Here is a 24,954-nt window from a genome sequence, read left to right as displayed (position 1 = left end):
TTCACACAACCAAAGCAATAATGAACTTTAATTGAATTGATGTCTGGTAACTTTCAGAATTATATTTTCAAGACCCAGGAAAATTAGGATGGAACATCTGTAAGATTATAAAGATTTAGCCAAGAAATTTTGTCTTGCTCATTTTTGTCTTCAAAGCTTCAGTGTCCAGTAATACTTAGCCTTAGGTCTTAGTATCAACCATTAGATAACCCTCATGACAGTTGTCCAGGTGTGGTGTTTTGGAAATGAACTGAATACAATCACATCCCCAAGTCCCTCTTGTACACATACTTGTATGAATTTTGTCACATAAGATGATAATCTTGGTCTTTATTATATTGACCATCTTAACCTTTCAGTGATATTGAAATAGCTCGTGCTCAGACTCCAAAGGATGTGGCAGAACTTGCTGCTGAAATTGGACTCCATGATTCAGAAGTAGATCTGTTTGGTAAAAAGAAAGCCAAAGTATCCTTATCAGTTTTGCAGCGACTTGGCAATCAGAAGAATGGAAAATATGTTGTTGTGGCAGGGTGGGTATTGTTTTGACATTTGTTTTATTGTGAAGTTATCAGAATCCAGTTGAATAACAAGGTGTTTAGTATTTGTAGTTCAAAGGTTGTGAATTTGAAAAAAAATATCTGAAACTGTATTTAGATTTATGTTCCATTCCTTAAAATTTATTGTTGCACTAGAATGACCCCAACTCCTCTGGGTGAAGGCAAGAGCACTACTACAATTGGTTTGACACAAGCACTGGGATCCCATCTGAAGAAGAATGTGTTTGCCTGTGTCCGACAGCCCTCGCAAGGACCTACATTTGGCATCAAGGGTTAGTAGATTTAGTTTATACATGCAGTTTTGCTGTAGGATGGACATGAAGGATATTTATTTGATTGACCTGACAAATGTCTGATCCTAATTAGGTGAAAGTTCGCTCATTTGTTCTTTGCAAGATCATGGTATGCAGTTTCTCTCCTCTACAAGGAACCTACTTCAACCAATCCTTTTTATGCTGTAAAAATTCAGTACAATGCAGATGTGTGTGGTAGAAAGTCCACCAAAACTTCAGTGAGGGTTGGCGGGTTGGTCATGGGTGGAGCATGCCAAGTTCCTGCCAGTGGATCAGTCTCACCATTACCACCTTTGTGTGCAGGGCAGTGCTGCTAGTGTGATTTGGATTTATCTGCTGTTGTGATTTTCCTGCAATCCAGTGTTTGTGTTTGTTAATATGGCCTCTGAATGTCCAGCAACAGCTTCTCATACCTTAGAACCAGTTAAGCAGAAGAGAACCTCTCAGACCCTAAAAACGAAGCCAGAAATCTTACTGATATGGTTTAAACGAAAATACATTTGGACATTATATCCTGCTCTGTATCACACATCCCATCTTATTCATTGTTTACTGATTTACTATATGTGACTTTTTTCTGAGAGGTTTTCACAACGTACCCATCACATAAGGCGAGGGGATGGGCGTAGTGTGATTTTAGTACCAGAATCAGTTGTACACATGAATTAGTACCATTTCATCCTTTGACTGAAAAACACTAGGTAAACTTGGTTTGATACTTCTGTAATGGTGACATATTTGTAATTGTGGATTCTTGTGTTAGTATCAATGGTTTGAAATAGATTTTAGCACTTGCACTGGTTGTTTAGATATGTATAGTATTTATTTCTACAAATGTTACAACATTAGATTTGTGTATGGAGTGCATTAGGAACAGGCATTAGTATTTGGTAGTTACACTGAAGTTTAGAAGGTATATGCTAACCTGTGTAAGATAGCAGTTGGGCAACTGCTTATTGAAAGTCAAATTACCAAAACGACGATGGGTCCCTCCTTAATCCTCTATCTGTTTGGAACTATTTAAGCAGTTGCTGAGTGCCTGAAACACATGATTTATGAGTATCATTACCTGATAAAAGTACCAGTTTTTATCATTACTGTCTTTATCACCACCATAATTGCTATCACTACCTCCTTGGTTGCCATTGCTGTTGCTCCCATCACCCAAACACCATCCCCGGTGTTAGTATTGCCACCACCACCATTGCTTGTTGCTGTTCCATCCTTGCCATCCTTGTTGCTGTTGTCATCACAGCTGCAACTGCCATTCTACTTGCAGTATTAGAGCCACCACCATTGTGTGTTAAAAAAAGCTCAGTTGCTTTACTGTATGGAAGTGACTCATTGATGGATTATATTTAGTATAAATCAAGAATGTAAGCATGATATATTTTAGTTTTAGTGCAAGTGGACTGGGGGAGATAGGAGAGAGGAACAGCATTCTGAAAAGTGAAGCTTTTGCATGGTAAAAACAAGATTATATGAATTGTGTGAATTGGAGTTGCAGAATGTAATGGAAGGGTAATGATGGTCAGAAACATTTCCCTAGAGAAACATATGTTTGTGCACAAGAAGTGCACATCCATACGTTTCTTCTCCTCCAGGTTTCTATTTTAGGTTAATGAAATGTTACATGTTGCAGAGAAATGGAGATGAGGTTGATGTAAAGGGTAAGACACTGCTACCTTCATTTAAGTAATGATCCTATGAGCAGGAGAGTAATTTCTCTGGAGTTTGAAGTTAATTTGTCTGTAGCCCTGATATAAATTCCCAGTATAAGCATACATTAGCCTTCAAGTGGGTGGCCATTGTAAGCATACTTTCCTTGGACATGAGACCAGTGTAAGTATACCTTAGCAAGTAGCACTGTGTGAACTGTCATGGTGTTGTGAACTGTCATGGTGTAGGATCAACCTATGTCCCGGTTTTAAAGTTTTATTTCTCCTTGTTTGCCATTTTGTCCTGAAGATAGACCTTCCTTCAAAATATATTTTGTTTTTATTATATGCATGTTGAGTTGAAAATGCTTTCATAAAAAAAGAATCTTTCCCTATATATTTTTTATTTGGTCACTAAGGGGGAAAGACGTAGTGCTTAGGGTGCATTAGAAAGGGAACTAGAAAGGGTTTGAGGAGGATAGAATATGCTTTGGAGGTATGTTTGGGTAGGAGAACTTGACACTTTTCATGGTTGTACCCCGAGGGGGAACAAGAAGCAAGAGATATAAGTAGAAGTCACTGCAGGTTATTAATGGTTTCTTGAGCATTTTATCCTTAATTCCATTTAGCACTTGTCTTGTACCTCTTGTTTATGGTTAAAACTTTGCTGGCCATCATTCAGTTAGGCATTAGGTGCAATCCACATTGATAATCTCATTTAGCCGTCATATGTATTGCATTAGCGTGTTTACACAAATGAATGATATGCTTTCTTGCTCAAGAAATAAACAGTTAACAGCATGAGGCAGGTAAATGCATAATGTAATACACATAGTACCATTCATCATATTTTCTTGTGTAAAGTGTCCAGCAGTAACCCAAAACTTGTTGATAACAACTAAAAGAGATGATGTATATGATGTCTTTCATTAGAATAAGTACAACTCAGTTGATTGAAAACATGAATTTTGCTTATTTGATTAATTTAAACATGACCCTGGTAAGTTGTGGCTGAAGAAAATGTATTATATGTAATTGTATTATAGGCAGGCAGGTAGAGTAAATGCTAAGACTTGCACGATTTCAGGTGGTGCAGCAGGAGGTGGATATTCGCAAGTTATACCAATGGATGAATTTAACCTTCACTTAACTGGGGATATCCATGCTATCACAGCAGCAAACAATCTCCTAGCTGCCCAAATTGATGCAAGGATGTTTCATGAGGCCACTCAGAGTGACCAAGCCTTGTACAGCAGACTTGTTCCAAGAATTAAGGGTGTCCGTCAGTTCTCCCAGATTCAGGTTTGTTTGCTGTGAGATGGGGAAAGAAAAACATTGGTTTTGGCTACAATTTTCGTCGTGTTTTGCTCTGATACTGTTATAATTTGCCACAGTGCAGAAGAGGATTACTGTGCTATCCTGGTCTTTGTCCATACATCTTATACAGATTTGCCTGCAATATTTCATGCAGTGAGTAGGAGACATGCAATAGAATGTTGATAATTGTTAGAGTAGTTAAAAAAATGAAGTGATGCTCATAAATACTGGTTAAGTATATTAATGGTACCACTGGTCGATTGTTCCCTTGTGATTTCCCCCCAACATGATACAGAAAGTAGTGTGCCTTAGTCATGGCTGTCTTGTATGAAATTTATGAAAGTAAGTATGAAAAAAAATTTGTAGGTATTAATTTGAGCTCTTCAGCTGTGTGTAGATCCAAGTATTGATGGTGAAAAGGTTACAGGAAAATGAAATGACCAAAAGTGGGAGAGTCTGTTGTATGTGGTTGTTTCTGGTACCTTTTATTATTTGATACCTCTGTTGGCAGATTTGAAGCTTTTTCCTGTAAGCTTATTGTGTGATGTAGAATGGTACGTATAATTGGAAACAAAGATGAAAAGAAAGTAGTAATATTTTGAATTTTAGAATGGTGTATATGAATGACTGCTTTGATCTGCAATGAGAGTGTGACCAAAACCACATCTGTGGAAGGAGGAGCACATCTCCCTTGGTAGAGCACTTAAGGAATGCATGAGACAATGGAAGCTACTAATTGGGCTTCACTTCTTGTTCACTCATGGCTGTTGTTCTGCTCATGGAATGAGGGAAAAACCCTTCTTACTGATAATTAAAGTATTACAGGTTCATATTGCTAAAGATTTAATACTTCATATTATAGTTGATGTGTTGATTCTACATTACTTTGCAAATATTGTATATTGAAAGTAATACATTTTGATTTGTTTTTATACTCAACAGTTGAACCGCCTGGAGAAGTTAGGTATTGTAGAAACTGATCCTGATAAATTGACTGATGAAGAGATTACAAAGTTTGTGCGCTTGAACATTGATCCTTCTACAATCACATGGCAGAGAGGTTTGTTTATATTCTGTACAAATAAAAATTTGACATTTGTCGGAGAGACTGAGTAAAGAAAGACTGACTGAAGAAGATCTATGTGTTAAAAGTGGGGAGAATGATAATGAGATGAAGACTGAAAAAAATAGAAGGATGGATTGAAAGAAGCTTTAAGGTCCCAGGGCATGAAAATGTATGAGAATGAGAGACATGCAATATATGAGCTTTTGCAAATTCACAGGTGTATCACAATCATTAGTAGGGCAATTATGGACTCCTTTGGAGTGGGTTGACAAGTTTTTGCTCCTTTTTACCCAATGACAATGATACAACCTTGCTAAAGGTGACCTTTCCCTCATGATGTAACCTTGTGCAGATGGGGTCTGATGACACCATTGAAAAAAAATTAAGTAAAATTTATTCTTTCCATGAAAAAGCATGATCTTTTTATCTATTTGGATAGCCATTTCATTCTTGTTATTACTGATTTTTTCCCTCCTAGAATGACATGAAATTATTGTAACTGATACTTGGAAGCGTGTGCAAGCATACTACAAAACTACTGATATGATTATTTCTTTGAAGTCTTGGACACAAATGACCGGTTTCTACGGAAGATCACCGTTGGCCAGAGCCCTACAGAGAAGAATCACACCAGAGAATGCCAGTTTGACATCACAGTTGCAAGCGAGATCATGGCAGTCTTGGCTTTGACTACCTCTTTGGCAGATATGAGGGAACGACTAGGGAGAATGGTTGTGGCTTCTGATACTTCTGGTAATCCTGTCACTGCTGAGGATCTGGTTAGTAAGAAACATTTAAGGTAAATCTTTAATGGATTCCATTTCAAGAAGCATATGATGCTTTCATATTCACTTTTCATCCACTTATAAATATTTTAGGAAAGAGTAAATATAACATAAGTTTTGAAGTTTTTGAAATTACTATTACATGGTCCTTTTGGGTATTGAGTAAATTACTATAATTAGATTGCACACAAAACATATTTGAAAAGTAACTTAGAGACTTCTTAGAATTGGTTTCTGATATTATATATTCTTTTTCTAGGGTGCAAGTGGTGCACTGACAGTCCTCATGAAAGATGCCATCCAACCCAACCTCATGCAGACCCTGGAGGGAACACCAGTGTTTGTGCATGCTGGACCATTTGCCAACATTGCTCATGGCAATTCTTCCATTTTGGCAGATAAAATTGCTCTCAAGGTAAATTGTTTTCCATATAGTACAGTGCATAAATGATAGCTTGCAAGGGTTATTTTTTCTGGGATTGAAAAGTCAAGATGTTGCTTAAGATGTAACAAATTGAAAAATGATTTTCATAGAGCAAGACTATACATATGTTTGATAGCTTTTTACATTTTGATAACACATTTCATCCTACATTCAAACAGTTGGTTGGTGAGGAAGGGATTGTTGTGACAGAAGCAGGCTTTGGCGCAGACATTGGTATGGAGAAATTCTTTAATATTAAGTGTCGTTACTCCGGCCTGATACCTAATGCAGTGGTTCTAGTAGCTACAATTCGAGCCCTCAAGATGCATGGTGGTGGTCCTACTGTCACACCAGGAGTACCTCTACCATCTCCATACACTGAAGTAAGTTGGTGTTGTGACATTTACTATTTGGTGCTTATGATATTATAGAGCAATCATTTACAAACAGATGTATTAAGAAATGTATGACCTAGAATAGTGTATCAAATTCATAATTGTCATAAACATTATTGTATTTGGTAGCTATCATGGGTAAGTTTGGTGCTATGGAAGGATAGTTCAGGGAGAGAGCAGTACGTTTTACAAGTCATTGGCTCCCACAGTGGAATAATGAAGGGTAGAGGTGTATGTATGGAAGTGAAGAAAGGATTAAGGGATAGCATAGTACTTCCAATCCTGACCTCTGCAGCGGAAACATGGACATGGGATGAGTCACAGATCAAGAATCCAGGGTGTGGAAGTGAGTTACTTGACAGGAGCACACCACCTTGAGGCTGGCATCCCATGACTCATGCATCACCCACAATAGTGAAACATGATCTCACTTACCCCAAATTATTATTATTTTTCTATTCACATATTTCTTTCACATATTCACGTACATATTTTTTCAAGAAATGGTAAATAGCTTGACATGGCATAATGGAAACTAAACACTTATTGTAACAGTTATTGGGCCAAGAAAGTTCTTCCCAAAGAAATGCAGAGTGAAGATACAGTATTGAAAGAAGGTTTAAACTACAGGAATGTGTGTGTGAAATGGAGTTAAAGGTTGATTAACATACTGCACAGTTTATTATCAGTATACCACATTAGGGGAATTAAGAAAGTTAGATATGTTAGTTGATCATCTACATTTAATTATTTGGATGGGATAATTTATAGAAAGTATATTGACAGTACGCATGAGATCTAGCTTGTACTCTGCATATGAAAAAGCAGAAATCAAATATAGAAGTTCCAGTGGGGTACCAAAGAGAGTCCTTGAAATGAGGGACTGATTACTAATAAAGGATAGTGGTCATGGATTTGTCTTCACTGAAGGAAAGAGGGAGGACATTATTGCAACTTTTCAAGTTTCTAAATTGGATTGATAATGTTGATAAAGGGCATTGCTTTGAAATCAACAAAGAGGGGTCAAGTGAACTTAGCAAAAAATTATGCAAGAAATAAGAAGTGAAAAAATACTCATATAGTTGGAGGTAATTGATACTTGTGAAATGAAGAATATGGATGCAGATAATAAAAAGTTACAGAATATAATAGGTGTTAAAGAATTTGAGATTGAACCTTATAAGTGTAGAGCTCCTTCTTCCATAACTGTGCATAAAGTTTAGTACATAAACTCTACCATTTTTCAAATGTGAATTTTTTATTCTTCAGGAGAATTTAGGTCTGGTAGAAGGAGGATTCAGCAATTTGAAGAAGCAGATTGAGAATGGTAGAATGTTTGGTGTGCCAGTTGTCGTTGCCATCAATGCATTTGTGTGAGTTTATTAGGTGTTTATGTTGCAGAATCTACTTAGGTAAGTGCTAAGGTTATCGAGTGAAATATTTTGTGTGTGAAATGATTTATGTAAAGTAAGAACATACAATCCTTCTTTGTTGAGATCAGATAATGTAGATGTCTCCTTTCTTGGATATAGGATGTGAAAAGTTTGCTTTTTTGTTAGTGTCATTAAATGCTTTCGTTATATGAAGGAAACTAAGATAGGATGGTTGGATTTATAGATATGTAATGTTATTTGATTTTTCCAATACAAGTGTACCCCAAAATTTTACCTCCAGGACAGACACAGAGGCAGAACTTAATCTTGTAAAGAAACTATCGGTTGATGCGGGAGCTACTGATGCCGTCATTTGCAACCACTGGGCCAAGGGAGGAGCTGGGGCTGTCCAGTTAGCAGAGGCTGTTGTTGCTGCTGCAAGTCTGCCATCAGATTTCAGGTACAAGAAGCAGTGTGCTCAGTGAATATAATTAATTTTTCTTGATCATCAGGTTCATTCAGTGTGTCTTGCAAACTTCCAAGAAACTATGAAACTAGCTCTAGGGAAACTTGAGTGGCACAGTCCTTAGGAGAGTTTTCTCCAAGCTTTTGCTGGGATGTTGGCCATAATACATAAATCATTCGTCAAATTTTCTAATGTAGCAACTTCTATTCATACTGTCAATTAAAGTTCATTTGGTGAATAGAGGGAGTCAGAGGATCACTGTTTACCATGCCATTTAGCACTTTATCACATAGATGTGGTAGTGTTTTACTCCCAAGTTGTAAAGGCAACAACTGCATGGAGGGGGAGAGATGACTTACTACATTATTTCATCTGATTTATACCAGTTTTCTCTATTATTTTTATGTATATCCAAATAAATTATTTGTTGATTTAATCAACAACCCTGTGAAGAGAGCTGAGAAAAAAATATATGGATACAATTTACCCCATTTCTTGTAAATTGTAATGTGAATAATAGATTCCTGTAGTTGTTAGCTGTTCCACTTGTAGCACCCATTTCATCTGTTAGTTTTGTTTATATCTAAGTGATTATTAGTTCTTGAGTAAGGTAACAACTTGAAGAAGATAGTATTGAAAAAATAAATAAGAATTGTATTGACATATTAATGTCAATACAATTCTTACAAGTTAGCTTTAACAAGTACAGTTGGCCAAAGCATATGAGAATACTCTTGAGCCACTGGGAAACTAGTGGCTGGCTATGCTCTTACAATAATGCAGGATGCCTAGAAGCATCTGCTTTCTGAATCTTGCATCAATTAATTTTGTTTCCCATGTTAGTGTGGTAGTGCCAGGAGCAGACAAAGAAAGATTGCATTTGTTCTCATCCATTCATTATCTGTCATGTTCAGTGCACTGAAACCACAGCCCCTCATTCACAACCAGCTCCCACAGACATCTCCATGGTTTCCCCAGCTTCTTCGTTAACCATGGTTCAATCCATTGAAAGTATGTTTCCCCAGCTTCTTTACATAACCTGGTTCGATCCAGTGAAAGCATGTGTTCCCCTGTATACTGCAATGTTCCAGTTCACTCTATCCCGTGCATGTTCAGGCCCCAACCACCCTTACTATTTTTCATGTCATCCTTCCTTTCATCCCCAGTTTGGTCTCTGGTTCCCCCCCCAAAAAAAAAATATCCTCTTTTTCAACCTCTTCTTACTCATTCTCTCCATATGTTCAAACCATTTCAGCACAACCTTTTCAGCTTTCTGTCACATACTTCATATTACCAGACCTCTCTGAGCCTTTTATTACTTATGCAGTGAAACCCCTCATACCGCGTCCTCAGCATTTTATTTCCAACCCATCCACCATCTTCATATGTAGCTCATGCCTAGTTTCATATGACATTGTTGGGACTACCACACCTTCAAACATCCTCAATTTTGCCCTTCTCTATCTATATGTATTTCATTGCTCCCATAACTTCATCACCTTACCCACCCCATGACCCAGTTTTGCTTTCTGTTGCCTGGTTGACCCCTAGATACTTAAATCACTTCCAAAATTTTCTCCATTCAAATTCATACTTTAACAGACCTGGGCTTCTACCATGCTAGACCTAATGATTGTTTTTCTTCTTAATCTAAACTTCTTCCTTTTACACACACACACAAACTGAGTCAGCTGCTAATGTATTTTCGCTCTCAAATGTGCATTTTCACCTAACATCTGTAGTGGTTTCTATTACAGCATTGCAATTTTTTTTAGGTTCTTATATGATCTGAATCTGTCTGTGGAAGAAAAGATCCGTACCATTGCCCAAAAGATCTATGGTGCAGATGACATAGAAATCCAACCTGAGGCACAAGAGCAGATCAACCGTTACAGGAAGCAGGTTAGTCTAATGTGCAGTGGCTTTTTCAAGTAGGTCAGGGCTTCCCAAACTTTTTCATGTGCAATCTCAAAATCAAAGGTTCATGCCTGTTGTTATGATTTTGTTTTCATGCTTGATCACTGTTTCCTGTATTAATGAGGTAATGTTTATTATGATTAGTATTGTAATTATATTATGATTTTTATTGATTTATAACCCCTGGAGCCTATTCTCTTAAGCTTCAAAAGCTTCAAGGTTGTGCTGCTTCCAATAGCAGGGAAATTATGGCCTTCTTAGGAGTGAGAAATTCAAGATGAAACTGTGTTCCTTTTTGTCAATGGTTAATGTTACGGCTTTGCCAAAGGTGTAAATACAAGCAGGTGGAGTCTGTTAATACCATTCATACCTTTTATCACCCTAAGTACCATTGAAGGTTCACCAAGGTTTCCTACATGCTAAGAGCATGCAGGTACTTGATTCGATTGAAAATTAGTTTTAGGTTATACTTTATTTACAGAAGGGGCAAGTATGATTGATTGTAGTAACGGACTAAATCATGTAAACTATGAATACATTTACTTGAGTAGAAGATCCTTAAATTGAAATTCATTAGAGTTATAGCCAAGTTTGTAGATAAATGCTGAGGTGGCAATCCATTGATATTTGATGTTTGTAGTGGAAAGGATAGTTATTCATGTAGCATTCTGAACTCTCATATAAGCTCTTTATAACTGATTTGCAAAATTGCAACTCTGTGATGAGGGATCTTTGGTAGCAGGTGACACTAGTGATGGTAGTTTTGTAGTTTCTTCCCCGGATGCTGGAAAAGGTCCAGGTAATGGTTTAAGTGTGTTCCAAAAATCATACGTTGAACAGTTCATAAGAAGTGGAGGAAGAGGGGCTTTGGATGATCTTGTAACGACATACTGTAAGATTGTTCTGGTTTGTTTGGTCTAACCGTACATGAGTTGTTGGAACAACCATGATTAATAGGCATTAAAAAGCCTCTGAAACCTGTTATGTGCACACAAGATAATCTTGATCTGATGTACTGTAATGTACTGGCTAGAAAACTTAATTTTCATACTTTGTGGGAGAGTTTAATCTTTATGCATTTAGCAAGAGAGAGGGAGGATTTTTATGAGGATTTTCATTGGGATACAAGGTACAGTCTGGTCAGGACACAGTTATTTGTATGTGAAGCATTAACCTAATTATGCTTGTAATCCATTGTTGTATGATATTTTATGTAATATCAACAGTGTTTGTTTATTGACTTAGAGGGTTAAATAGATTGAATTTCCAGTTTTTCATTTATGTCATTTCTCTTTATTCTTATGTAATGAAGAAGAGTCTGCGTTGTGCTTTTCTGTCATCTACAATGATTTGGACATATGGAGAGAATGAGTGAGGAAAGATTGACAAAGAGGATATATGGATCAGAGGTGGAGGGAACAAGGAGAAGTGGGAGACCAAATTGGAGGTGGAAGGATGGAGTGAAAAGGAATTTGAGCATTTGGGGCCTGAACATACAGGAGGGTGAGAGGCTTGCAAAGAATAAAGAAGTTGACTCAAAGGGGAGGGAGCGGAGACCTGGAAATCCTCCCCTTCAGTTTTTTACTTTTCTAAAGAAAGGAACTGAGAAAGGGGCCAAGTGAGTATTTTCCCTATTAGGCTCAGTCCTCTGTTCTTCATGCTACCTTGCTAATGCGGGAAATGGCGAATAAGCATAAAGAAATATATGAATGTGTATATGTTATGTATATGTATGTATATGTATTTGTATGTGTGTGTATGCATGTGAGTGGATGGGTCTTTCTTTGTCTGTTTCATGATGCTACCTCGCTGACACGGGGTAGCGATGCTGTTTCCTGTGGGGCAGGGTTGCTCCAGGAATGGATGAAGGTGAGTATGTGCATGTGTATATATGTATGTGCATGTATGTTTATATAAGTGGATGGGTCTTTCATGGTCTGTTTCTTGGCACTACCTGACGTGGGAAATGGTATACTTACAATTAAGCAGTACTGCATGGAACAACAATCTTATGCTACTTATTTCGTGTATCTTTATTCTGGCCCGTGCTTGAAGTGTGTAAAGAGCTGTGGATAGTCGAGCATGGTGGATATTCATGTGAGGATGAGTGGTTTTGCGGAAACATCAACAATTGATTAGTCTGATAAGCACAAATAAGTGTTTGAATGGAGAAGTCTGGTTGTCATATCCTTGAAGGAGGTAGTTATACAGTTTTTGAAACTGGTTTGCTTATGATGGTTGATCTTCATTGGTAGTTAGAGATTATATAACTCCATTGTTTAAATGTTAGTTACCTCTCAAGCAGACGATGAACATTTATTAACAAAATGAACTTTAAGTGTTTTGTTAGGGTATGTAGAAAGTGACTGCTGCTGGTGTGTTTGTTAGTCAGACACTGTATTAGGCAAACAGGAATGTGTTGAAAATGCATTTACCAGAGGTTGCAGTATATATATATATTCTTAAACTCCTTTCCCATTCCCATGGGATAGATCGAGTGTATATAGATATGCTTCTTTTTTGGGAATTTATAATGCATGCCAAGGTCTCTTCCAGCAGGAAAGTAAGGTCCCTAACCTCAAGCTCAGGCTAGAGAAGAACATAGAAACCCTTTCCCTAGGGTTGAATTGCTGTGCTTTCTTGCTATGGATGGAAGACATATAACTAGAGATCCTTATTTTCCAGGGTTTCAATGACCTTCCCGTATGTATGGCCAAGACTCATCTGTCTTTGACAGCAGATCCAAGCAAGAAGGGTGCACCCACAGGCTTCACTATCCCAGTTAGGGATGTACGAGCATCAGTTGGTGCTGGCTTTCTTTATCCTCTTGTAGGAACGGTAAGGGCATATGCAAGTTGATTATTACTAAGTAGCATGATTATGGAGGCTTTGAATTTTACTAATCCCTTGTAGCATTGATGTTATTTTAAGCTTGTAGGTTTTAGAAGGCCTTGATGTTCTTTATGTACTAATTACATTACTTAAGTTCTACTTTTCTTTCCTCTTTAATTAGGCTTTGTAATTTTTTGTTTAATGAATGTTCATGGCTCATTTACAAAAGGTTACTCAAACATTATCTTTGGGTGAACCTTCCATGCCAGAATATGAATGTTTTGTCCTTGTCAGTTTGCCCAGAAATTTTATCCAAAATAAATACATAATTACATGATTGATATTTATCTTGTAGTCTAAGGCAAATACATCAGATTCTTTTCTTATTAATTGGCATACTGGGCAGACTATCAGTATGGCACTTGCTTGTATGACAAAGCACTTGAGTACTGGAACGCTGATAACATGGACTTTGCCTGAAGTTGGCTAAGCATTATAGTGAGTACACATTAGTTTTTAGTATTACATCAGTATTATTGTTAATTTTTTTGCTACATCACATAGAAGCTAAATTTTTTTTAGTGTGTTTCATTCTTCTTATTCATAGCTATAATTATCATTGACTTAAGATTACTGTTACAGCTTGCAGTGTTACTTAACTCTGCATGGAATTTGAATTGGAACAAGTGCTCTTTTATGTATTTTTCGATAGAGGATAGAATGCATGATAGCATCACCAGAAATATTTAACATACCTTCTGGATGGTGTACAAGTTAGAAATAGAAAAGAATCATGAGGTATTAGTGTTTTTACTAAATTTTGCTCTTCAGATGAATACAACTACAGCAGCAGAACCATCACAGTTAATGGAGTTTTATTGGTACCATACAATGATATTTTGTGTAATTTACTTCTAGTATGTTGGAGATTTTTAGAGACAACATGAATGCTAAAAAACAAATGTGTATCAGGTGAATAGATACCATGAGTAAAAGAACATGCCTAAGTAGTAGAGGTGCTTTCTTTGCATTTCTCTCTCTTTCTCTTTCCATGATAGCAAGGTAGCAGCAGGTTCAGACAAAGAATGGCCTCATTCGCTCACATCCATTCTCTAGTCATTCTCATTTGGAGGAAGTTGAAAAGAGTAACGGTTTTATATGTATTAACTGAAATGTTTTAACCCTTTTGGTGTGGTGCATGGAAGTCTTGCACAGCCATCTGCCTGAATTTTGGCAAAATAACTTTCAGAAGAGTTAGTACATTTTAAGAACTCTGAAACACTGATAAAGCAAATAAAAACAATATATGATAAAGCCTATAGTGTGTGGAAATTGATGTGGTGTTGGTGTGTTTGTATATAGCTAGGATGTGTAGTGAGAATCATGGGAAATGGGATGATGAAAAGAGAGGAAGAAATGAAAGCACTGCTCATCATGAAAATGCATCAGGAATAGATGTCATTGCATTTAAGTTTTTCAAGAAATTTGGTAATGATGTTTATTGATTAGTCAGGCTTTTTAACATATGCATGGCCCAAGGAAGGATGCAAGGATTGGTGGAGTTATGAATAGTGCCCTTGTTTAAAGGCAAGGACAGATATGATTATTCAAACTATAGTGGTGTCAGTCTTTTGAGTGCACCTGGTTAGGTATTTGGGAAAGGGATGATTGAGAGGTTGGAGTCATGTGCAGACCAACTGACTGAGGAGCAGTGTTGTTTCTAGAGAGTTATTTAATAGATTTTTACCTTGAAATATGAGAAATATTTGGGTTGACAGCCATGTCATATGGAAAGTTTTAGGATTGACAGATATCTAACAGAATGTTGTTTGGATACTGTGTATGGGGTAAATGAGCTTATGATATCAGTGAGGAGTTTAAATGGAAGAGATAAGCATGTATGCAAGTAAACAGGGACATGGGTGAATGGTTCTTCGTGAACATGGGTTTGTGTCAAAGATGTGTGACATCAGCAAGGTTGTTTGATCGCTTATGCATGTGGTAGTAGGAGAGTTTGATGCAATGGTCTTGGAGAAAGGGTGTATCTTCCATTGTAGGTGCTAGAGAATGGAAGATGGATTATTTGTTCTTTGTGTATATGTGTGATGGTAGAATCCAGAGGTTTGTAGCAGAGTTTTGGAGAATTTGTAGATTAAGAAAGTTGTTAAAATGAAGACAAATAAGTTAAGACGCAATAAAGGAGTGAGACAGTGGTTTGAATGCTAGTTTCGATATGCAGGAACTGGAAGAATTAAGAGTTCTTTTAGGTATCAAGGAGTGGTTGTAGCAGTGGCTAGAAGTGTAGGTATTGAAGCATGTCACATGATGGAAGAGTGCATTACAGTTCTTGGCTTGTTAAGTTGCATGTGTGGAAGAGACCTTGTGTCTGTAAAGGCAAATATGGGCATGTTTGAAGGCTCAATTGTCCTAACAGTATAGTATGGGTGAGAGTCTTGGACCATACATACAGAGAACTGGAAGAGGGTGAACATGATGATGGATGAAGATGACACATGGCATGAGTTTTCTCATGCTTACAAGTATGAATGATGAAATTTTGCATGAGGCAGGGGTATTTGCTCTTAGTGCTCGCAGCATATCTTGCTTGACTCACAGTGGTATTGTCATGATCTGCCACACAACTTAGTTATTGATTTTAGGTTGATATGGTATTTTCTTAAGCCAGGAGTCTAACATTGGTTGAAGATTTGAGATGACTTTATATCACTGGGTAGAACTTTGAAGTCTCTCCATTTCTTGTGCTGGACACTCAAAATTTTTCAGTATATTTCTTGGTATAACTGGAGATTTAATTACTAATTCTTACCACAAGTGAGTTTTTTAATGTCTTATAATTTTTCCTTGTATCTGCTGCCGTGCACAGATATCATGTATCTTCCTGTTCTACTCTCATTTATTTCCTCTTGTTTGGTTAGTGACCACACACTACAATTGTTTCAGTTTTGCTTCTTAGAACAGATTGAGTAGATAAAGCAATAAAATGCTGCCATAATTGATTGTTCCATACCTTGGTCAAATTTATTTATATACACTCCATAAGTCCAGTGTGCTTGATGCATAGTATAGCATTTTACATATGTTGACATAATCTTGGATCACATGCTCTCGTAAGAAGGGGCAACCTGTTGATATTATTGAAAATCTCTCTTCAATTTTTTTTCATAGGCCATATGTGTTTTAAGTAGTTACAAGGGAACCATAGATTTTTTTTTTTTTTTTTACTTTTTCTGAATTCAAAAGGCATGATTAAAGCATGCTTACAATGACTCCTAAATGAAGCTGTATAGGTTATGTATTATGAGTTTTTTCACAATATCTACTACAGTTGAAGAATTTTATATAATTTTGTAGATTAGGTATATCCCTGTTTAAGCATGATCATGTGTGTCACCTCTTAGAAGGAGTCTGGGCAAGTCCCACGTCCACCAACGCTGGCTCGCGGCTTGCACTGGCTGCGCCGCCTCACTCCTAAGTGAGGCCCAAGTAAGATTAAGGTAAGTCCGTGTATATGGAAAGGTAAATCATTGATTAGTTTTTTGTCACATTTTCATGAATGACAGGCAGTAAGATCTCTATTGATTGCTAATAATAAATATTATTAGATGAATAGTTTTGTCCTGTTATTTCTTGTCAGTTAAAGTATTGATCAGTATTGGAAACATAATGTTGTTAGTCACTTTGATGAAGTAGGGAACTACAGCTGCCCAAGAGATTTGTTAGTATATGATTTCAAACATTTGAAAATGGGTTGGTGTGATTTGATGTTACCTTGAAGGCCACATATATTGAGTTGTACTTGCAAAATTGTATTCTTGCTTATTTTGGTATATAGTTTGAAATATTATGAATTAGTTGTGAAATGGTTGGAACATGTGAAGGAGATTGATCATTTAAGCACTGTACTCTTCGAAGCATAACCAACTAGTTGGCTTGTACATTAGTGCTTATATTCTCTCTCTATCTTGTTGCATTGTTTATGCTTATTGCTTTATCACAACTGAATGGCATATGTTGAATTTCCACATATTTCATATAAAATCCAAGAAGAAAATGTTCTTGGTTTTACATAAATTTGTGCATTTGCACAGTGCAAGTGACCTTTCGTTTATTATTGTTTTGAACTTTCGATTAATGAAGCAGAAACTAAGAATCTTGTCAAAGATTTTTGTTGATTTGGCCATAATATGTGCATTTCATGCAAACCAACAGTCTTAAGCTGTTTCAGAGAAAAGACAACAAAGGCCACATTCGTTCACACTCAGTCTCTTGCTGTCATGTGTAATGCACCGAAACCACAGCTCCCTTTCCACATGAACAGCTGGTTTGAGTATGGACTCGAACCTGTGTGCTTGACCCTGGGCAGCCTGTGAATATGTCAAGGTCGGGAACGCAAACTGCTACGCTGTTACACTACTTTTTGCATTTCTAACTGTTTTACGAGTTCTAAGTTTATGGAAAACAGCATGTATTGTCTTGGTATGTAGCTACTGGTAATGCTACCCTAACTTTTGCTAGAAATCCCTTTTACTGCTTCAGCTTAGTCAGCTTTCAATGCTAGAAGAGTTTGTTCTTAAAATCTCTCTCCATGTAATCTGATGACAAATCATCATTGTCAAGAAATTCAGGACATCTTCCTGGTCATCAGTATCTAGCCAGAAGCTGTTCAATTTCCTTCCTAGAAAGCACATGAGAATGTGATGCTGTTGCCTTGGCTAGAGGGTGACTGATTGTGAAGAGAAATTCCAGTGCACTGTCACCTTAGTGACCACCCAAGCTTAGCGCATGGCCTTGAAAGAGAGGCACGAACAGTTGCTAGGCTTACTTGAATATACATATAGAAGACTTAAGGAGTTAAATCTTGTATGAAATATTATTGACTTGTTTGTTGCTTAACTCTTTGCATTTCTAAACTTCTTTAAGGTGTGAGTTTAAATAAAGCAGCATTAACACAATCAGTGAACTTCATAATGTACATATTTTGGCATCAAAATTGGCATTGTAAGATAGCATAAATATAGCAGCTATATCATTTTGTATAAAATTTATATTTAAAGATGTATATACTTAACCATACCTTACTGTCCTGTCCCAGGACTCCTTTCTATGGGCCTCTCACAGCACTCCAGAAGCCACTGTGATCAGTGGATTGGGATTGATGGTTGAGTATTGGGGTTTTGTGTTTTTGTCTTAGTGGGGTGAGTGCAGGATAGATAGATGAGGAATAGGTGTTCAGTGTCCTCAACTTAATTTAATTGTCAACATGGGCATTCTTGAGATGAGTTGAGAGATGGAGAGATGCCCAGAGTGCAGGCAAGATAATATAATTTGTGTTTAGGGAGTGTGACTTAAGATGGGTGTATGTATGGTGTGGTAGGGTGAAACTTTGTTGGTGTTATTGTTCATTTATTACTAACTAGCTCACTGCAGTGTAAATATGTTTTCTTAATGTTTTGTTAGCAGGGGTTAGGAATTTGCAAATATATATTTGTTAAGCATAAGGTAAAAGTGAGCCTTTTATTTCTGTCTGGGGGTTTGTTTGGCTATGCAGTGATTTGGGTTGGAGGGGCTAGAGCTGTGTTAAAGAATTGGCTGCCAAACATATTGAAGTGGAACCGTATTGGAAGTATTTTTTGTCTTGTGGTGGTTCTAAGTGCTTTTTTTTTTTCTTTTTTTTTCTTTTTTCAAAGGTTGGATAAACAGGTAGGTGAAACTTGTATGGCAGAGTGGATGAGTTGTTTGTAGAGCATGCTAAGGGACTCTTTCTCTGCTCATCCCTCGTCCCTTAAAGACAAACATAACATCACCACACATCTCAACCTGTAGTCCTATGCCTTGAACATGGCTAGCTTCCAGAGTGTTGTGTTTGGGCAAAATGATAGGAGCAACAGATAGAATGGGTAGAAACATTGGGCAGGAGCATTAGGCTGAAGTAGTAGGTGGGAACATTAGGCAGTTGTACTAGGTAGAATTAGAAGGCAGGAACAGTAAGTTGACATTTAAGGTAGAAGGGGTAAGTAGGAACATTAGTTAAGAGCCTCTGGAAACACTGCATTAGAGTTGCCCTCTGCCAATGGCTTGTTAAGGTTGATCCACTAAAGGATAAGAAGTGGCACCAGAGTTCACCAGTTATGGTGCCATGGCCACCCTCTTGAAGGGAGTTACTAGAGGGAATGGGCATCAGAGATATAGATAGATAGACAAAGGGAGTTCCAGGACAGGAGGGTAGGGTTATATATACATGAGGTGTGCCAAATCTCGACTTGCAAGTGGAAATGCTGTGAGAATGATATCGTCTTTAACAAGGCTGTATCACTGTTAGCTGATGAAGAGTATAGTGTCGTGTACATCATTCTTGACATCTGTTATCTCATTCAGTGTGGGTATGTTAACAGCCCTTAATGAATTGTTAAGTTTAAGAGAAAAGTTTTCTATCACAGTTTTTCCTTGCACCAGTAAATTTCTGCCATTTATTTTTTTTCAAGAGCTTTGGCTAATGTTTGATCTCACATGTATTAATTGCATGGGTTTACTCTTTGGATTTTCTGTATGTATATGCTTTGTCATTTAGGATGTTCTAATTTTTGTCTAATAAGAATTATATATATATATATATATATATATATATATATGTATATATATATATATATATATATATATATATATATATATATATATATATATATATGTATATATGTGCTAAAATGTAAAAAAAATTGCAGTGCAGTAGTTGGAGGTGAGTTAATTGCAAATTTAGTGACACCTGAAAAATGCAGAGAATATACCACTATGTTTTCTCATCATATGGCCTGCTCTCGCTCTCCAGGTTTGTACTCTAGGCATATTTGCTTATTCTGGCATGTAATTTTTTTCATATATAAAACATTACATACCCTATTCATTGTTGCATTATGCTTAGTCTTTATGTGCACTGTAAACTTAATCATCAAAAAGATAGTATGCAGATGATGGTATGTATGGTGGCTTCGAGCCTTTCTGCTCAGTTGTGCAAAGGATAGGATAGGTTTCATATTTGCTTTCACTTTTATCATATGGGATTCACATTTTGTGAAAGCTCTTATATTAGTTGTTAATGGCTGTCTCCAATTTTCATTACCAACTATGATTTTGTTTGTGGGGTAATTGGTTATTAATTGTAGTCAGCTATGGAATTTGATCAGGGTCTCTCTCTCTCTCTCTCTCTCTCTCTCTCTCTCTCTCTCTCTCTCTCTCTCTCTCTCTCTCTCTCTCTCTCTCTCTGGTATAGTGTCTTTGGCAAGGTATCTCAATAGTTTACATCTTTGATTAATAAATTTAGGTTGATGGAATTGCTCTATCTTATCACCCATGCCTGAGGCAATGCCTAAGGGTATAAGCGCCGGAGATATGTAAATTCTCTTAAGTGAAATTAATGTTAACATGACTTTTTGTTGGAAAACCTCCATAATTGCAAAGGTTTGTTGAATTAGTGACACTGATATTAAACTTTTTATTGCAGTTATCATTAACAATTTAATATTTTAATGATTTTCAAAATTGATGCATTGTTCGTGCTCTGCTTTTGCTGCTGCTTCCACAAACTATGCCACTGCTGTTTGCTATATACTACTGCTGCTGTTGCTGCTGCTGGACCTTTTCTCCCCCTTCTCTCCAGTCTCCTCAGCTACCATTTTATCCCTTACCTTTTTTTTTCCCCTCCATCTTTGTCTAATTTTCTTTCCTCCTCCTGTTTTATTTTCTCCTCACCTCCTTCCCCTTTGTCTTCATCATAATCATTCATTATCCTTCCTCTCTGTCTACCTCCTCATTATATCTCCTCTTGCTTCATACTCCTGTTTCATCTCTCTGGTATGAAAGAAAATTCAAATAAGCTGTGTATGTTGTGAGTACTACTACACACTAACTGTGCCTCATGACGAAGTCTCCCTGTAGTTGTGAATGTTGGTTACTTCCTCCTCCTACTTCCCTCCCCTTCCTTTTTTATTCTTCTTCCAAGGATATTCATTGTTTTTTGGCTTTAACTTTCTTCAAAGTGCAGTAGATTGAAAAATAAAAGTAGGATTTCTTGAAATGGGTAATACTGGTCCCTCCCAAGTTTACCCTTAAGTTCAACTAATGGTTTTTATTTGCCTTCATCGGTATTTTTGGTCACTGTACCACAGGGTCAAGTCAATTGGGAGGTGAGTTTGAATGGAGAAAAACTGGAGGAAGTGAAGTGTTTTAGATATCTGGGAGTGGATCTGGCAGTGGATGGAACCATGGAAGCGGAAGTGGATCATAGGGTGGGGGAGGGGGCGAAAATTCTGGGAGCCTTGAAGAATGTGTGGAAGTCGAGAACATTATCTCGGAAAGCAAAAATGGGTATGTTTGAAGGAATAGTGGTTCCAACAATGTTGTATGGTTGCGAGGCGTGGACTATGGATAGAGTTGTGCGCAGGAGGATGGATGTGCTGGAAATGAGATGTTTGAGGACAATGTGTGGTTTGAGGTGGTTTGATCGAGTAAGTAACGTAAGGGTAAGAGAGATGTGTGGAAATAAAAAGAGCGTGGTTGAGAGAGCAGAAGAGGGTGTTTTGAAATGGTTTGGGCACATGGAGAGAATGAGTGAGGAAAGATTGACCAAGAGGATATATGTGTCGGAGGTGGAGGGAACGAGGAGAAGAGGGAGACCAAATTGGAGGTGGAAAGATGGAGTGAAAAAGATTTTGTGTGATCGAGGCCTGAACATGCAGGAGGGTGAAGGGAGGGCAAGGAATGGAGTGAATTGGAGCGATGTGGTGTACCGGGGTTGACGTGCTGTCAGTGGATTGAATCAGGGCATGTGAAGCTTCTGGGGTAAACCATGGAAAGCTGTGTAGGTATGTATATTTGTGTGTGTGGACGTATGTATATACATGTGTATGGGGGTGGGTTGGGCCATTTCTTTCATCTGTTTCCTTTCGCTACCTCGCAAACGCGGGAGACAGCGACAAAGCCAAAAAAAAACCACAGTTCCAGGTCTATTTCATTCCAGATTTTTTGTTTTTATATATTTGATAATGGCAACAAAATTTTAGAAGCTCCTTTGTCATTATCATGTGCTATTCATTATGATTTGGTTTACAATATGTTATTCATAGTAGTTGGGGAAACTTGGTGAGGAATTGACACTGTTAAAGTTGGTCAAACTGTGATTGTCTGCAGATTTTCTTCATATATTGCTTTAATTGCTTGTTTATCATGAAATGCACAGTAAGCTTTGCAAGTAGACCATTCTCATGAATAGTCAAGCTACTGCATTATTTAGCAGTTTTTGTTATGCATTCATTTATTTTCCTCAGATGACCACAATGCCTGGGTTACCTACGCGGCCGTGCATATATGATATTGACCTCGACCTGAAGACGGAGGAAGTACAGGGGCTCTTCTGAACACTTAGTTGAGTTTTTCTTAGCTTCATTGCAGATTATAGTTAGTACATCAGCACAAATAAAATATAAGCTCTTTTCCTATGTGACATACTAAGTGACTGATTCTGGTCAAAGGTTAAACATCACTGATATTAGAATTGGTTTTCATTTAATGAGTAACTATTTGCTGGTGATGAAAGAATTATTTTCTCATGATTTTTGGGGATTTAGCTGAATATTTAAACAAGGGTTTACTGAAAGTAGTTTGGGGCTATTCAGATGATACTATTTTTTTATTGAAGAATATAGATAGTCAGAGGAGTTTTCTGTACTAGAATGTAGTATAAAATTTTTACTGAAGGTTAAAGTTGTTGTTTTTCAGTATTTTTAAATTGTATTGTTTACACAGTTGATGAAATAAATGTATATTATTGTTTTCTTTTTATTCCTTTCTCTATTCCTTTGTAACTGTAAGCTTAACAGACATAAATTGAAAAATGTATATCACATCTGACTTCTTGTGTATGTGCAAGAACATACAGCTGTTGCATTTTGTTGTATACTTTTATAGTGAGTATTCAGTAAGCCTAGTCTCACAATTTGCTTCATTGTACTTCTTGAATTAACTGTACCTTACTCTCTTTATTTACTTTTTCATGTTTGTATACTTTTTTCATTACTAGTCGAGGCTTAACTTTAGTAAAGGTCTATGTGCATCACTAGAGCCGCCATCATGAAAAAGGAAAATTTTTAAAATTAGACACTAGATACCAAACATTTGTATCCATTTAAGTATTGAGATACAATTACAAGGTTGACAGTTGTATAGCCCAACTAACGCTGTGTTACCTAGTTGTCCCTCCAGTTTTTGGTGTGGTGCTTACATTGTCTGATTTTAGTGTACTGACTACTTAATATATTCTTCAGTACAGTGCAAGATATTAATTCCAAAATTATCTCCAGATAATAGGGCACTGCTCAGTAAAACATAATCAGAAATGTTAGATATATTTTAGGTTTCCAGCATATTTCAACATGATGTAATCATTCCGTGTACACATTTGATGTAATGCCCTTAGGTCACCCGTCATGCCACATTAGCCTTTTAAGTTGTTGATACTTCTGTTACACAGTTTCCATCAAAATTTCTTGTGTGACTTAAACTAATAATGTGGGAAATAAGTGCAAACAGTGCTATCACTGGAATGAATCAGGGAATGTGAAATGGCCATAGGAAACCATGCAAAGGTCTGTGAGGCCTGTTTGTGGATAATGGGCTTTGTTTTCATTGCATTGGACATGACAGCTGTTGTGAGCTGGATGTGAGCAAATGTTGCATCTCCTGGTCTATTCCTAGAGCTACCTTGCTAACGTGGGAAATGACAGATGAGTATGAAAAAGTTGACAGGTGTTCGACTGGCATACTTTCCATTTATTTTCTTTTACTTTTCAAAATGTATGGGGCTACGGTATTTATTGATTGACGTTGATTTTCACACAAGTTCCCTGTTGAAGCTTCTTACATAACCCATAAACTTAATAATGTCAGAAATAACCACAAAATAAATGTTTATCAATCATGATTACACAGATTATGCCCATTGTTCTGGCTCACTTACCATTTATTTTCTGTTCAAAATATGTACTATTTTGGATTTGACATTGATACATTGTTCCCTTTAGAGAAGCCATACCTAACTCATGAACCCATAGGTATGGTTACAGTAAGAAAAACAATGGAGCTTTAGGAAGGAAAGTGAGAACTGATATTTAGCTGCATCAACCATAAGCTTGGGAGGCCTTTTACTCTGTGCATGAAAGTATTAAGAGCTCTTGACAAGGGACCATATAGTGGTAGGACAATTCATTTAGTCCTCTGTTCTTTAGTTCATTTGGTAATGTTAATTTTATAAGGTAGGGCTTCATGCAGAGTACCAAACCATGTTTGAAATTGCTTTAATTTTTGTGTCATTTTAACGGGTCCAGAATAATTTGTTTACTTGCTTTATCCATGTACGTGAACAATACTTTTGTATTCTTTTCAGTGTTGAAAGTTGGTTATTCATCATTCTATTCTTCCCTTATATATTGGTAGTCTTTTCTATTTGTAATGCATAAAAATGTCAGATTTATCCTACTATGACTCTGGTAACATGAAGATGAGATACTTAACTAGAATGTGTTCATAAAGAGTACTATGTTGTTATTAGGGCCGCAGTATTTAAAGCACACTTTTATGCTGATATTCAGACTTTTAATGCCAGGGTCTCAAAGCAAACACAATATGCAAAGGTCATATTCAGAAGAAAGCCCAAGTTAGGGATTCCACAAGGCCCTTTGAACCCCAATTTTCAATGTATTGATAGAAATGCAAAGGTCACAGCAATATGGATTTTGTGGTGAGTGACGAGATAGTCAAATATCAGGCCAGAAAATCATAGCAGGAATTTGCATTAAATAA

The 24,954-nt window shown here is 37.0% G+C and overlaps 1 protein-coding gene across 6 annotated transcripts in view; it reads left to right on the top strand.

The window, feature by feature from the left end:
- The window catches only part of pug (pug C-1-tetrahydrofolate synthase, cytoplasmic), a 41,173-nt gene extending 18,244 nt beyond the window's left edge, over positions 1-22,929 (top strand). For 2 of the 6 annotated variants that reach the window (XM_071657188.1, XM_071657187.1), the window contains exons 11-23: positions 360-533; positions 696-832; positions 3,599-3,813; positions 4,771-4,888; positions 5,456-5,673; positions 5,939-6,094; positions 6,283-6,486; positions 7,768-7,871; positions 8,173-8,331; positions 10,113-10,239; positions 12,940-13,092; positions 16,506-16,601; positions 22,425-22,929. In XM_071657188.1, the coding sequence (XP_071513289.1) occupies positions 360-533; positions 696-832; positions 3,599-3,813; positions 4,771-4,888; positions 5,456-5,673; positions 5,939-6,094; positions 6,283-6,486; positions 7,768-7,871; positions 8,173-8,331; positions 10,113-10,239; positions 12,940-13,092; positions 16,506-16,583 (1,843 nt within the window). In that variant the 3' untranslated portion in view covers positions 16,584-16,601; positions 22,425-22,929. The remainder of the gene's footprint in view (positions 1-359; positions 534-695; positions 833-3,598; positions 3,814-4,770; positions 4,889-5,455; positions 5,674-5,938; positions 6,095-6,282; positions 6,487-7,767; positions 7,872-8,172; positions 8,332-10,112; positions 10,240-12,939; positions 13,093-16,505; positions 16,602-22,424) is intronic. The other 4 variants (XM_071657186.1, XM_071657185.1, XM_071657190.1 and 1 more) reach the window with 3 other exon arrangements.
- The last annotated feature ends 2,025 nt before the right edge of the window (positions 22,930-24,954 follow it).

This window comes from Panulirus ornatus, chromosome 64 (genome assembly GCF_036320965.1).
Source record: "Panulirus ornatus isolate Po-2019 chromosome 64, ASM3632096v1, whole genome shotgun sequence".
NCBI lineage: Eukaryota > Metazoa > Arthropoda > Malacostraca > Decapoda > Palinuridae > Panulirus > Panulirus ornatus.
This window is presented reverse-complemented; position numbering and strand designations above follow the sequence as displayed.